This window comes from Malurus melanocephalus, unplaced genomic scaffold, assembly GCF_030028575.1.
Source record: "Malurus melanocephalus ecotype Western Australia unplaced genomic scaffold, MMel_1.1 scaffold_178, whole genome shotgun sequence".
Taxonomy (NCBI): Eukaryota; Metazoa; Chordata; class Aves; order Passeriformes; family Maluridae; genus Malurus; species Malurus melanocephalus.
The window spans coordinates 1,086,325-1,098,411 of NW_026623410.1; the positions used below are offsets into that span (position 1 = coordinate 1,086,325).

Here is a 12,087-nt window from a genome sequence, read left to right on the forward strand (position 1 = left end):
AAAAACACAACAATTCTCTACCAGTTTTCCTGAATTTCCTGTCTCAAGGAAATTGCATTCTTGTACTGGTTAAAAAGCAGTATTTTAAGATGTTTGTTAGTATCTGATGTTGGCTTTCCATATATTTCCTGGGGAGACTATGAGCACTATGGCTGTTCATCTGCTGATACGAGTGCCTGTATCAGTCTGTGCCTGGAGCATGAAGTCCTCGTTTTCAGSTGAGGCTTTGTGTGGAGCAGCCTCCAGTTCCTGAGCAGGAAGACACCTGAGCATGCATTTGGTTAAAGGATGATTTTTTGTGTAGTGTCTCTCCAGAAGGTAGAGAAGGATTTCTGATGCTGATTGGAGAACCATTGTTACAGCATTTCTTGAGACACCTCTTCAGGTGCTTTTGTTTCTYACATAAAGCTGCTCAGGTAGGATGGCTTGAAAATGTTCAGTTTGAACTTGTAATATGTATTCAGAGGGAGAATGTCTTCAGTTCCATGGCCAATTGCTGGCAAAATGTGTATTAGTGATTCCTACACATYGGTAGGGTTGATGAGGGTTGTCTCCACAAGGTCTTAATTTGGGTTTTCTTGGGGCTTGTTTTTAGGCAGCAGTTTTTGTCCTAGGTAGGTTTAACTGAAGCGATCTGGGAAACTGGCCCACTGCAGCAGAAAGGAGTCCACTAGGAGTGCAGCTCTCTGAAGGTGTGCCCATAGTCCCAGAATAACTTTCAGAGGTTCTGTTTTCTCATYCCTTGCTCTCATCTGACAACTTCATTCTTTGATTTCTAAGATAGGTTGACTGTTATTTGCAGGAAAAGGGAAGAGGGGAATTCTTCAGGAGTCTAGAGAGCTTTGGTGAGGAACTGTCAGACTGTCATATGGAAAATTGTTGTTTAAAACTGTCCTGATAAAAGCTTTATACTTACAGGAAACCTTTACTTTGTTGTTTCTATGTGTGTCTGTGGTGTCTCTGTAAAAACAATTTTATGTTTGTCCAGCTCCTCAGTGACACACTCTTCACTTTTATTATGTTTTCTGGTGCTTCCTGCTTCAATGAAGATACTGACTTCAGCTTTACAATTATTTTCCTAGACTATGCCTTGAGGCTGCTGCATAGAAAATGTTAAGCTAATCTGTTTGTCTGGAATATCCCCGTGCTACTGGTTTGTCTGGAAAACATTGCCATGGCTTTGTACAGACAGCTGTTACCACCTTTGAGCAGGGGGGTTGAACTAGAGACCTCCAGGGGCTCACCCTAAATTTATTTTGCAWATGTAATAAAAAGAAAACTTGAATCTCAGAGTGTCTTCTTACTGTTTAAGTGGTGAAGGTTTGAGTTATAAAAGGAGTTCTTGACCTCTTTAATGTCTAAAGAAAAATCTCCCATGTCAYTGAGCTTTCAGAAGTTTGGGGGTATCAACACAACAGTCTTACTTGAAATTTTGAATTGGTGCAGCTGTTGAGGAACTATGATACAGAGGTTGCATTCCTATACCTGTTATTGTCCAGTTGGTGAATGTTGTATCAGTGTAGACTCCATGACATGAGATCATCTTCTGCAAGAGAAATAAAAACTTTAAAGAAAGGAATTTKCATTGAAGTGAATGGGAATGAAAAGTTTGTTCTYATTGTTAATAGCTTGGCATCTCTGACTTTTTTGAAAAGCTGTGTACTTAGTCATTTGATGCCCACAATTGTCTTCAGYGGATATTTTCTTGTTGGAAGATGATTTGGTAGCTGCTCAATAAATAACTGCTGAAGTCCTTATAGGTTTACTACTTGACTCAGGTAAGATGGCTCTTAGTTTCTTTTTATTCTAACTGTTTTCTTTTTTCTATTTAAAGAAACGATTGAAAGCAGCAGAAGCRGAAAGCAAGCTAAAACAAGTGTATATACCCAACTAGTAAGTATCTCTTGTTTTGTTTTCTGTCTCATTGTAGAGGGACTGGTGTAGCAGTTTCTATGGCCTACCAATATTATTATTTCTTGGTTAGGATGTGGTGCTCTCATGTTGCTCATTTCCTTCATCCTGTATATTGTTGCCATCCTGAAGCAACTGTTACTTAGCTTCTAATTTTTATTTTTGWATGGACTGGGACTTGGGGACTTGCTGTCAGATCAGCATGGTTATGARCAAAAGGGTAGCTAATTAACTGTTCAGTAACCTATCTGTTTTTCTTAATTTTCTCAGCAGTGGATCACCAATGCGTGTTTGTTTCCTAACAAATGTATATATCATTATATATTAAAAAGAATGCATAATTATTTATATATGTACATATATTTTAATACAAAATTCTTAGTAAAGTGTCTTCTATTGCATTTCCTCTGCATAGCCCAGTCAATAATTGTTATAATGCAGAACTTCTAGACTATCCTCTCTTTTCACTTTTCAACTTTTACTCCTGGATATGTTCCCCTGTGTATTATCCCCAATAACTCCTTTGCWCTTTTGTGCTGTCTCCTTTTAAATATTTATGAATTTCTACCATCTGTTCTGTTACTTTAGAACTAATTTTTATATATTTAGCTTGCAAGGCAGSCCCTTATTTCTGCTGAAAATAAAAGATCCATGATTTCTTTTTYGGTTTGAAATATGTCATTACCTCTCAGGTGGATTTACTAAAAATGAGATGTAATATTCAGAGCGAAGCAAAATAGATTTCTTGTCACACAATTTTTCAACAATATTGCTTTTAGTGGATGGTGTTACTCTGCAGGGGGACACTGGACATCAAATTAAACATGAATTCACAATGTGATAAGCTCGTAAAGCAAAAGGCAGAGTAATTTAGACTGCAGATGCAAAAGGATATTGCAGATGAGAGAGCCTGGTAGTCCTGCTGTTGCTCTTGGATTATAATGTGTGGAGGTAGGGCTTTGTGTTTGGAAGGCTGTGGCGCTCATTTGATAATGGCTGCCTGGAGTGGCATCTTATCCCTCTGCAAGGTAATTCTTGTTCCTRTCTAGAGAACACAGTCAAATCAGCAACTTCCCTGCCTGCTTCAGGAAAAGACCTGTCTCTGTCCACGTGGCTGCTCCTCTTGTCTCTGGCTTTGATTTCCAGTCACGGTTCATTTTATGAATACCTTATATTATACCTTAACTTACATATTATTTAATTGATATAATGGAGGAAACATTTTCCTCCTCCTTCAATATCCTTTTATGTGTATCAGGAAAAGTAGCAATTACATGACTTACTTAATCCCACATGAATGCTTCTGCTGTTTTCTTGCTATTAATACCTCCAAATGTGGCAGCAATTAAATATTTCTATGCCTTTTGGATTACTTCTACTCTAGTTTGGGTACAAGGTCTGGCATATAGGGACTATATAGCATCTGCATTATCTTGTGACCTAGAAGAAGATTATATTCTTGGCTTGTAATAGCAATACACGGTGTAGGGATCTAAATATCAATGATATTGATTTGTCCTTATYATGTTACTGAGCCCATTCCTGTTTCTAGGCTTGAGCCATAATGATCCACTTGTCACCTCGAAAATAAATTACTTGATTTAGGCTGTCACAAGACCTATGCAGAAGCCTACCAGATGATGGACTGAAACCCATTTTAACAGTAACTGGTGTAAAATTGTTGGCAGTGAGAGACCCTGGAGGATAGCAGGCTCAAACAATTTTATCTTTTTTTTTTGTCTCTGGCTGTCTTGCATTGATAGGGCTCTTGTTTGTTTCTCTGTTGTTAATACGAAAATCTAGCAGAGAGGAGGAGAATAATAAGAAAAAAAAATAGAAGCTGTCTTCAAAGGTCACATAGACATTGCACAATGAAAAATAAGAGCTCTATGTGAAGCTTTAGAGCTGATATTTTTTAACTTGAGTCTGTGCGCCAAATTTGTTAATGCAGGTAGCTGAAGCATGGAGAGTCATACAGGTAATTGATGTGAGGTTATCAAGTCCTAAACCAACATCTTAGAAAAACACTTCTGACCTAGATTGAACAAACATTTCTGTACCTCTTCCAAGAATAACTCTGGTTTTGGGACAGACATTTGTAGTTGACTTGACAGAACCTAATGTCTCTAAGTATGGCATTGCAATGCAGCCCTTTGGCTGAAAACCACTAATGTGCTTTGCTGGTGAAAGGAAAAAGTGTAAAATCAGTTAAACTCAGGAAATACTGAGAAACAAATGTTTTAGGTTTTTTTTTGTAGCACTGTCTCTGTCAGTGGGAGTGGTGTTGAAGCAACAGAAGCCTGAATGCACAAAGRGACTCCACATTCTCACATGCTTCATCCTGCCATCCTCCAATGTGAATGCAGTCCTTGGAGACCTTTCTTCCTACAGATGTAGTCTCAGACTCTTTCTGAGTGYGTACCCAAACATGCTCTTCAGGCTGTTGTGGAAGTCACACTCTGGTTTTACTAATCTTACAGGCCTCATATGTGCCAGTTATTTGCTTCTTTTAAATGAAGGTTTAGTTGTGTAGCTTGCTTTTTTTTTGGGATTAGGACACTTGGCTGAGACAGCAAATTTTGTGTGGCTTTCTCTTGTTCGCTTTGATTTAAGTGATACCAGAAAGGATAAGAAAAGAAAGGGAAGAATRATTTGCTCCATACAATTTCCAGTCTCCAAAATGTACTGGTGAAAAATGTAAATTTCAACTCTACATCTGTGTGTGTAAAGAATACATTCTATTTACAGTATTTTATCTGACAGTCTCAAAGCACTTTGACAAATGCTGCCTTTCCTGTGAAGCAGGGAAGTATTATTCTCCCTACTGTGCCCCTTTTGTGAATCCAATRGGGAAACTGGAGGAATAGGTCAGAGCTTTGGATCACTACAAGGGGCAGCTGCTTAACAAGCTGAAGATAATTCCTTTGTCTGTTTCTTGGTCGTTTTCTGCTTGAGGAGCAAGACTATTTTTCTTCCCTGCTTCATTGTGCGGAGTCCATGGCAACCTGGAAAACTTAAAGGTGTGACGCTGCTCTTYCTTCTGTAGCAGTGCTAGTTAAAATGGCAATCTCCAACATTTTGCTGGACAAAGCTGCTCCTTTTCAAAAGCATTGTTTAATGGTCATTAGACCTGTTCTTAGAAGTGGGTATTTACAGGAGGCTGGAGAGCTGTGAGGAAAGCTCACCTCTGTTGCCTGGATCCAGACATTAACATTTGATGCCTAGAAGTAAATGGCATAAAGGTACCTTACAGAGGATGTAAAATTGCTTTATTTCTGAGGCTTTATTTCTTAATTGTTCTGTTGCAACCATCACACAGGGTTTTCTTCAATAACAGAAAACATTCACTGGGTGATATTAAGCTTATAATTATTTCTAACAATAGAATTTTTACCGCTGTGCTGTGGGTCAAATGCTATCTACTCATCTACTGAAAGGGTATCGGTCTTCTGTGGGGATCAGGATTATGTTCAGGTTGGGATGTTTTTGTGCAGGGGCTTCAGTCCATGTTGACAGGCTTCCAGTGCCTTGTCTACATACGTTTTATTGCCTCCATCTCTTCGGTTGAGACTTAAGTTGTGAAGAATGCAGCCCAGAAATCTTTATTCTGTGGTCCCTGTTCCAGCATAACTGACTGCTCCTTCACAACTGAAACCCCTTTGAGAGGCTTCCATTCTTGATACAACGACTGGAAATGACAGTTTGCCACACCATCAGTGTTCTCACTACCTTATTTGCATCTTTAGCTTCAGCTTCATTAATTGCTTAATGATTCATCCAGTTACTCATCCGATTCTCTTGTTAATAGCTCTAGCAAGCTTTGGTGATATCAAACAAGTTTAATTAACATATCATCAACAATTAAGAGCTTTTTGCTTCTCATATGATAAAAACACTATCTGCCTGAATTTTACTGTTTTTGCCACTGTGAAACTTGACCTTAGTATTAGAGCAGGGCACTTTCTGGTGCTTGTTGCAGCTTCATTAATTGCTGTGCTGCAGAATCCTGGAGCTGGCCACGATTACAGCATGTTAGTCCTGTTTATCAGTTTGGTTTGGTGATCAGCTTTCACCAGTGCATCCTTTCCACTTGTGTTTAAATATAAGCTTGATAATGGCTTTAGGGAAGATAATGGAGTGAGCCATCACCCTCCTTTCTGGTCCCTGTTCTTTGGATGTGCATTGTTGGGCTTTACAGATGGATTTCAGACTACTTTGCCACCTTTTTGGAGGATAAATCCAAGGTATACAAGGGAAGCAACAGGCCTGATGTTGAGCCATAAGGCCTTAGTTTTCTTTAGTTCAGTCTTTTTCTCTGTGGTGCAACGCTGCTTGCAGCAGTGTGCATCTGTGAGGGCTGTTTGTTTTGCAGCATCTTGSTAATGTTTGCACATGGAGTTTGCTCGTGAATCATTGGCAAAAGTTCTTTTGCAGCAGGTTACTATAGTGACGTCCCAGAGCAGAGGAGCGTGAATGTTCCCTCTTTCAACTGCCCTTTTGTTAAACGTGCCTGCGGATCTCCTGCCATCTGTGGGGTCAGAGCTTGGTGCCTTTCTGATAAGYACCCTGAAACGCTTTAATCTTCAGAAGAGCTGGGCAAATTAATAAGCAGAAGGAGATGAAAACGTATTCAGGCTTGCGAATTAATCTAGCTCCTCTTTTGGGCTATGTRAGTGCTGCTCAGTGCACTGCAGGAACAAACTACTTACAGTATTCCTGTGCCACTTGGCCTCCTGAGATTTCCCTGCTGCAGAAAGGCTCTGAATTTTACAGTGAGAGCACTGTCAGAAGTTTTTCCTGTACTGGATAAATACTCTCTTGCTTCCTTATGCAACCTGTGCATGGTTTCTGTAGTTCATTCACAGCAGAGCGTGTTTTGTCTCTGTCAGAATGGAGCTTTACTGAGCTCTGTATCTCAGGACTGATTGGACATTTTCAGATGAGAAGGATGAYTTCTGGCTTCCAGGGCAGCATCAGCTTTGCAGTTGTGTTCAGAATTCTGTCACTTGGAGCTCCTTTGCTTTCAGGGATCATTGCTGAGAACATGAAACCTGATGCTGGTGCCCCATTAGAAAGAAATTAATTTGGCTCTATTCCCACAATGCTGTTTTTGCATCACTAGCCAGGGTGAAACATAGAAAGTATTCTGGGTCACTGAAATCACTGGGACTCCTGTGTCAGTGTGTAACTGATGTGTAAAAAAAGGTGTTTGCAGAAAGCCATTTTARGATATTTCTGCTCCCAAATAATGAATTTGTTAGTTGGAAATAWAAGGAATATGCCCACTCCCTTCAGTCTTCAGGTAAGAGAATTTGAAAGAAATGTAATCAGCACTGCAATTTGGCCTTATGTTCAGCAGTTGGCTCTGAAGCCTGCCTGACTTTGTTGCTTCTATAATGTGAGCTCCTAACAGCACCCAGGAGTCCTTCCATGTTTGATAAACTCTGTGTGTATTCTTGTGTGAAACTTTGTGTATGATTTCTTTCACCTTCCTCCATTCCCCAGAAGTCCTGTCCCTGCAATAGCAATGCTCTCTGTCCTCCTTCCCTTCCATGCCAAGGTTTTTTTGAAAGCATCATTTTCCCCCTCAGACACTTCTTCCTCTCCAAAGATTTTTTGCTATTCCATGCTGCCCTCCATGCCAAAGTTTTGCTTGCCCTTCCTCAGCTCCTGCCAGTAGCTTTCTTTTCCCTCTTTTCCTGAATCATCATTTTAAAGAGGGTATAGGCATGAGCTGAGGTGACCTGGATGTTATTACATGTTGAGTGCACTTGTGTGAATTTTGGCCATGTGATACAAACCTCTGCAGTGAGACAACATGGAAGTATTTACCTCCAGTTGATATTTAACCCTCCGGTTGAGGGTTATATTTCCATTAATAAAGCAGAGGTTGCCCTTTCTCTGCCTACTGCTCCTGCTCCAGCCCCYGGCCTTCTTTTTGGAGATGTGAATWAAATATCTCTCAAGTTGAGGACCTGTGGGTGAGATCCATTTTTAACTAGATTCAAATATCTGGGATCGTGAATAAGATACCTACATGGCTTGGTTTATTGTTTTTTAAAAGGTTTTGAAGTCTTGTAAATGGCATCCAGCTATCATGACAGTTACTTTCTTTRCCATAAGTTTAAAAAAGTTTATTGGAGACAGTGTGTTCATAAAAGTCAGATTGCTGGTTCTGGGAGCCATTGCTGAATGAAATTTGAATCTGCAAACATTCTGGGYCATACTTTGAAAAGTCAAATAAAAAATTGCATGCCTCTGTTAACACTTGTCATTCTTGCTTTGTGTCTTAAGYAACAAGCCAAACCCCAACCAGATCAATGTAAATAATGTCAAACCAGGAGTGGTAAATGGTACTGGAGTCCAGGCACAGAACRCGGGAGCAGGACGGGCCTGTGAGAGCTGTTACAGTAAGTGCCAGAATGGCAGCTGCGTGTGCACAGTGACTGCTGTGATGTCAGTGTTAAAGCAAAAGCTGTCTTGTGCTGGGGTTGGAGGGACAGAATTGGATAGAGCAGCATTTAAGCAAAGGGGTTTTTTTAAATTTGTTTTTTGTTTTGTGGTTTTGTTTTGTTTTTTTTTTTTTAACTACTGGTGTTATATTTGTAAATAGAATTATGAAGTACTAAAGGGGGAGTTAGTAAACATTCTACATAATTGCAGCTAACTATTGAGTGAATATTTAGATCACTAAGGTGTGGATTTGATAATTTTTTTCATCATTTTTTAGTAGATTTCAAAATGTTGCACCGCTGTATTTTATCTGTTGCCTGATATTGTTATACTGGGTTCTAATGATTATGCTCCTTTATGAGGAGCYTTTAGAGATACTGGAATGTAGGACTGCACGGGAAGTCAAGTCTCAGACTCTGTACATTCTTTAGTTGTAAAACYAATGTGTGGGAAGTTCCTGAAGATAATCTTCCCCCTCTCCCATGCTCTGCAGAAATTGTCTAGCAGTTGCAAAAAGAGAGCCTTCAGTTTCATTGGCAGGAAATTTTCCCATCCTAACAATTGTTTTTTTCTGTTCACATTTTAAAAGGGATTTAGATTAATTAATGTAATTAATTTTACTGAAATCACAAGTATATTTAACAGTGATGATGACAGTGAAGCCATCATCAGGTTTTCAAGGTCTSTTTGAGCTTTGCTCTGTGTGGGGGGGGGATGTTTTCTTTTGTGCTGCTTCTAAAGAGAATAAGATCTGAAAAGTGATCCTGTGTAAGGATATATATAATTTCCACCTTTGTTATCTCTAGCCACCCAGTCTTACCAGTGGTATTCTTGGGGTCCCCCTAACATGCAGTGTCGCCTCTGTGCATCCTGTTGGACCTACTGGAAGAAATACGGTGGCTTGAAAATGCCAACACGGTTAGATGGGGAGAGACCCGGACCAAACCGCAATAATTTGGTGGGTATCCACAAGGCAGACTGGTGCCTCTGCCTGGAAAGCTGAGTGTCCTGATACCTAACTGCCTGCTCACTGTTCTTAAATATTTAACCACTGAAAGAATGCCTTCAGCCTCCATTGTTGTCCTTGGGTTTGGTATTTCGTGTCAAGCAGAAGTTGGCRCGTTAACCTCGGCTAGAAGTAATTTGTTGCCAAGTACTGCCCTGAGGAAAAAAAACAACATCATTTGTTTAGCAAACTAGCCATCCAATGCATGGAGTGACTTCGTGGAGATGGGAAAAATTGAAATGCCAGCCAGTGTTTCTGGTATTTGGTTTCCATGATTTTTTTGCTGTAGGGGGAACAGMACTGATTTTTTTGTCTCCAAAAGAATTAATTATTTCCTGAAACCTATTTACTTTCCCAAGGCATATTCAAAATTAGATATACCCCAAATAGCTAGTGGCTTTTAGAGTTCCTTGTTTTTCTACTTAATCCTATTTTTTTTAATAATCCTCCTTTTTTTGGATAGGTTTGACTAAGCATTGTATGATCAGCTTCTGTTTCATTTTCCCTGTTTTATTTGAAAACCGAAATTCTGGGATTTTTTTTCTGAACTTGGTGCAGGCTCGATCTGGAARCATCAGACATAAAACTGATTGGAAAAAGTAACTGTATGACATGGACAGAAGGATAGTGCACACTGAACTTTGATATCAGATTAATTTCTTTCCTCTGTCTTATTGTTTTCTATCATTCCCTTTCTGTTTCTTGTGTTTAACCTTTATCCTTACCAGGCTTCTATTTGCCCCCTGAAGCCTCCTGATTGCTGAGATAACTGCCAGGTTTTATCAGCCTTATACCTCTTATTTGTTAATTAAAAGTATGCAAATAATTAGAGAAGGGAAAGCCTTGTTCTCCCCAAACTGAAATTTCTTCCTGTTTTCCAGCTATGGGTGGGTTTGAGATAACAAGATACTACTTGCATTATTTCATTGGTTGACTTAGTTGCTTTTCATAAAGAAGATAACTGCTTTGGTTTTCTCTAGCTGATAAATGTCTTCCAGTAGTATTCTTTATCATATGCAGTGAATATTTGACATCTGTGAGTACATTTGCTGAGTTCAGAGTAAGAATTAAAATAAATTCTTGCAGCTTTAAGCCAAAACCRTTCCTGCATGCCATACATTTGCTTTGGAAAGGAGTCTGTGGTGCATATATTTGTCATGCAGCTCTTCCTGATTTTCCTCTTCTGATAAATGCTTTGTTGTGAGGAGTTTGCATTGTACATCCAGAGCAACCCTAAACAAACAAACCAAAACTGGAGAGTCTTTCTGTTGAGTCTGTAAGCTCTAAATCATGTGATAGCATCAGGTAACCTCTTCATGTCTGGCTTTTGAATCCCTGCCTTAAAACTTGGCACAGCACAGAAATAAATRCTTATCTGTGAACCACAAAGATTTACCTTCATTTTATTCTTTGAGGTATTTCGGGTAAGATTTGGGAAATGGAGAATAGCTGGGCTGAAAATGCTTTCACCTGAAATGCTATTTCTGTTCTTATGCCTGAGAATCAGTATTTTAAAATTATTTTATATTGAATTCTTCCTCTTCTTTAGAACCATACTTTCTAATTACTTTTTCAGAAACCATTTTCATTTTTCTTTCCCTTCAGAGCCCTCATGGTGTGCCAGTACGAAACAGTGGGAGTCCCAAGTTTGCTATGAAGACACGACAAGCTTTCTATCTYCATACAACAAAACTGACCAGAATTGCCAGACGTTTATGTCGAGATATCTTGCGCCCTTGGCATGCTGCAAGACACCCCTATCTGCCTATTAACAGTGCAGCAATCAAAGCAGAATGTGAGTTTGCTGCAGCTGGGACCTCCTTGCCAAGGAGCCCTTTGAGACTCCTGTCCTAGAAAGTTTGGAGTTGCAACTTGTTGAGATGCTCTCTTGCACATAGCTAGTGCTTTCACAAAACCTAGCCATAATTGCAGAGCCTTCTAAGTGATTGGAGGCTGGGCAAATAACTTTGAAAGTTCRTGAGTTGTTTGTTTTAAAACATTCATGTTTTCTATTACATGGAGCATTCTCCTTTGTTTGTGTCCTGTTGCCAAGATGTGCTTGCACCTGTGAAATTCCTTTTAACAGGAAAACTGTTTCAGGACACTGGAGTTATTATCTTGGTTTTGCTATAATAGCTAAATGTCTTTACCTTCTAATTATTTTTCTGTGTTTTACAGGCACAGCACGTTTACCTGAGGCATCAGAAAACCCATTGCTATTAAAGCAAGTGGTTCGAAAGCCTTTAGAAGCCGTACTCCGGTATTTAGGTATTCAAAACCCCAAATCACCAAATGMCAAACACCCCAAGCACAGGAAACAYCCTCCTAACTACTCTGCTGACCMTTTKGTTTTTCCATTTGGGTCTAGATTGAGGTGTTCATTCTGGATTCAAAACAAACAATCAAGCCACAAAAATCCCCACCCCACAAACAAAACAAAACATGAAAACCATCCCAGTTACTTGTTCTTTTTGCATTTTCTACTTAATCTGATGGACCCAGTGTCTTTGCTTTTGCTTGAGGAGTATGTGCTTGATCTTTGCCTTGGCCTGAAGCTTGAATTCAGACGTTGTGTTCTTTATAGTGGGTCTTGGAACCTTCGCTTCTTTTGCCATTTTAGAAATTGTASTTTTTATAAACAGTACTGGCAAAGTTGTAATTTTCCCAGAGTTTGSCGATGTTGTGTGACTGGCCAAAGTTGGGTTTAGTATACAACA

The 12,087-nt window shown here is 39.5% G+C and overlaps 1 protein-coding gene across 3 annotated transcripts in view; it reads left to right on the forward strand.

Moving 5' to 3' along the window:
- Positions 1-12,087, forward strand: part of MTA1 (metastasis associated 1) — a 75,193-nt gene that overhangs the window by 42,122 nt on the left and 20,984 nt on the right. For all 3 annotated transcript variants that reach the window (XM_057372809.1, XM_057372811.1, XM_057372812.1), the window contains exons 11-15: positions 1,835-1,893; positions 8,206-8,321; positions 9,171-9,322; positions 10,976-11,165; positions 11,549-11,638. In XM_057372809.1, coding sequence (XP_057228792.1) covers positions 1,835-1,893; positions 8,206-8,321; positions 9,171-9,322; positions 10,976-11,165; positions 11,549-11,638 — 607 coding nt within the window. The remainder of the gene's footprint in view (positions 1-1,834; positions 1,894-8,205; positions 8,322-9,170; positions 9,323-10,975; positions 11,166-11,548; positions 11,639-12,087) is intronic.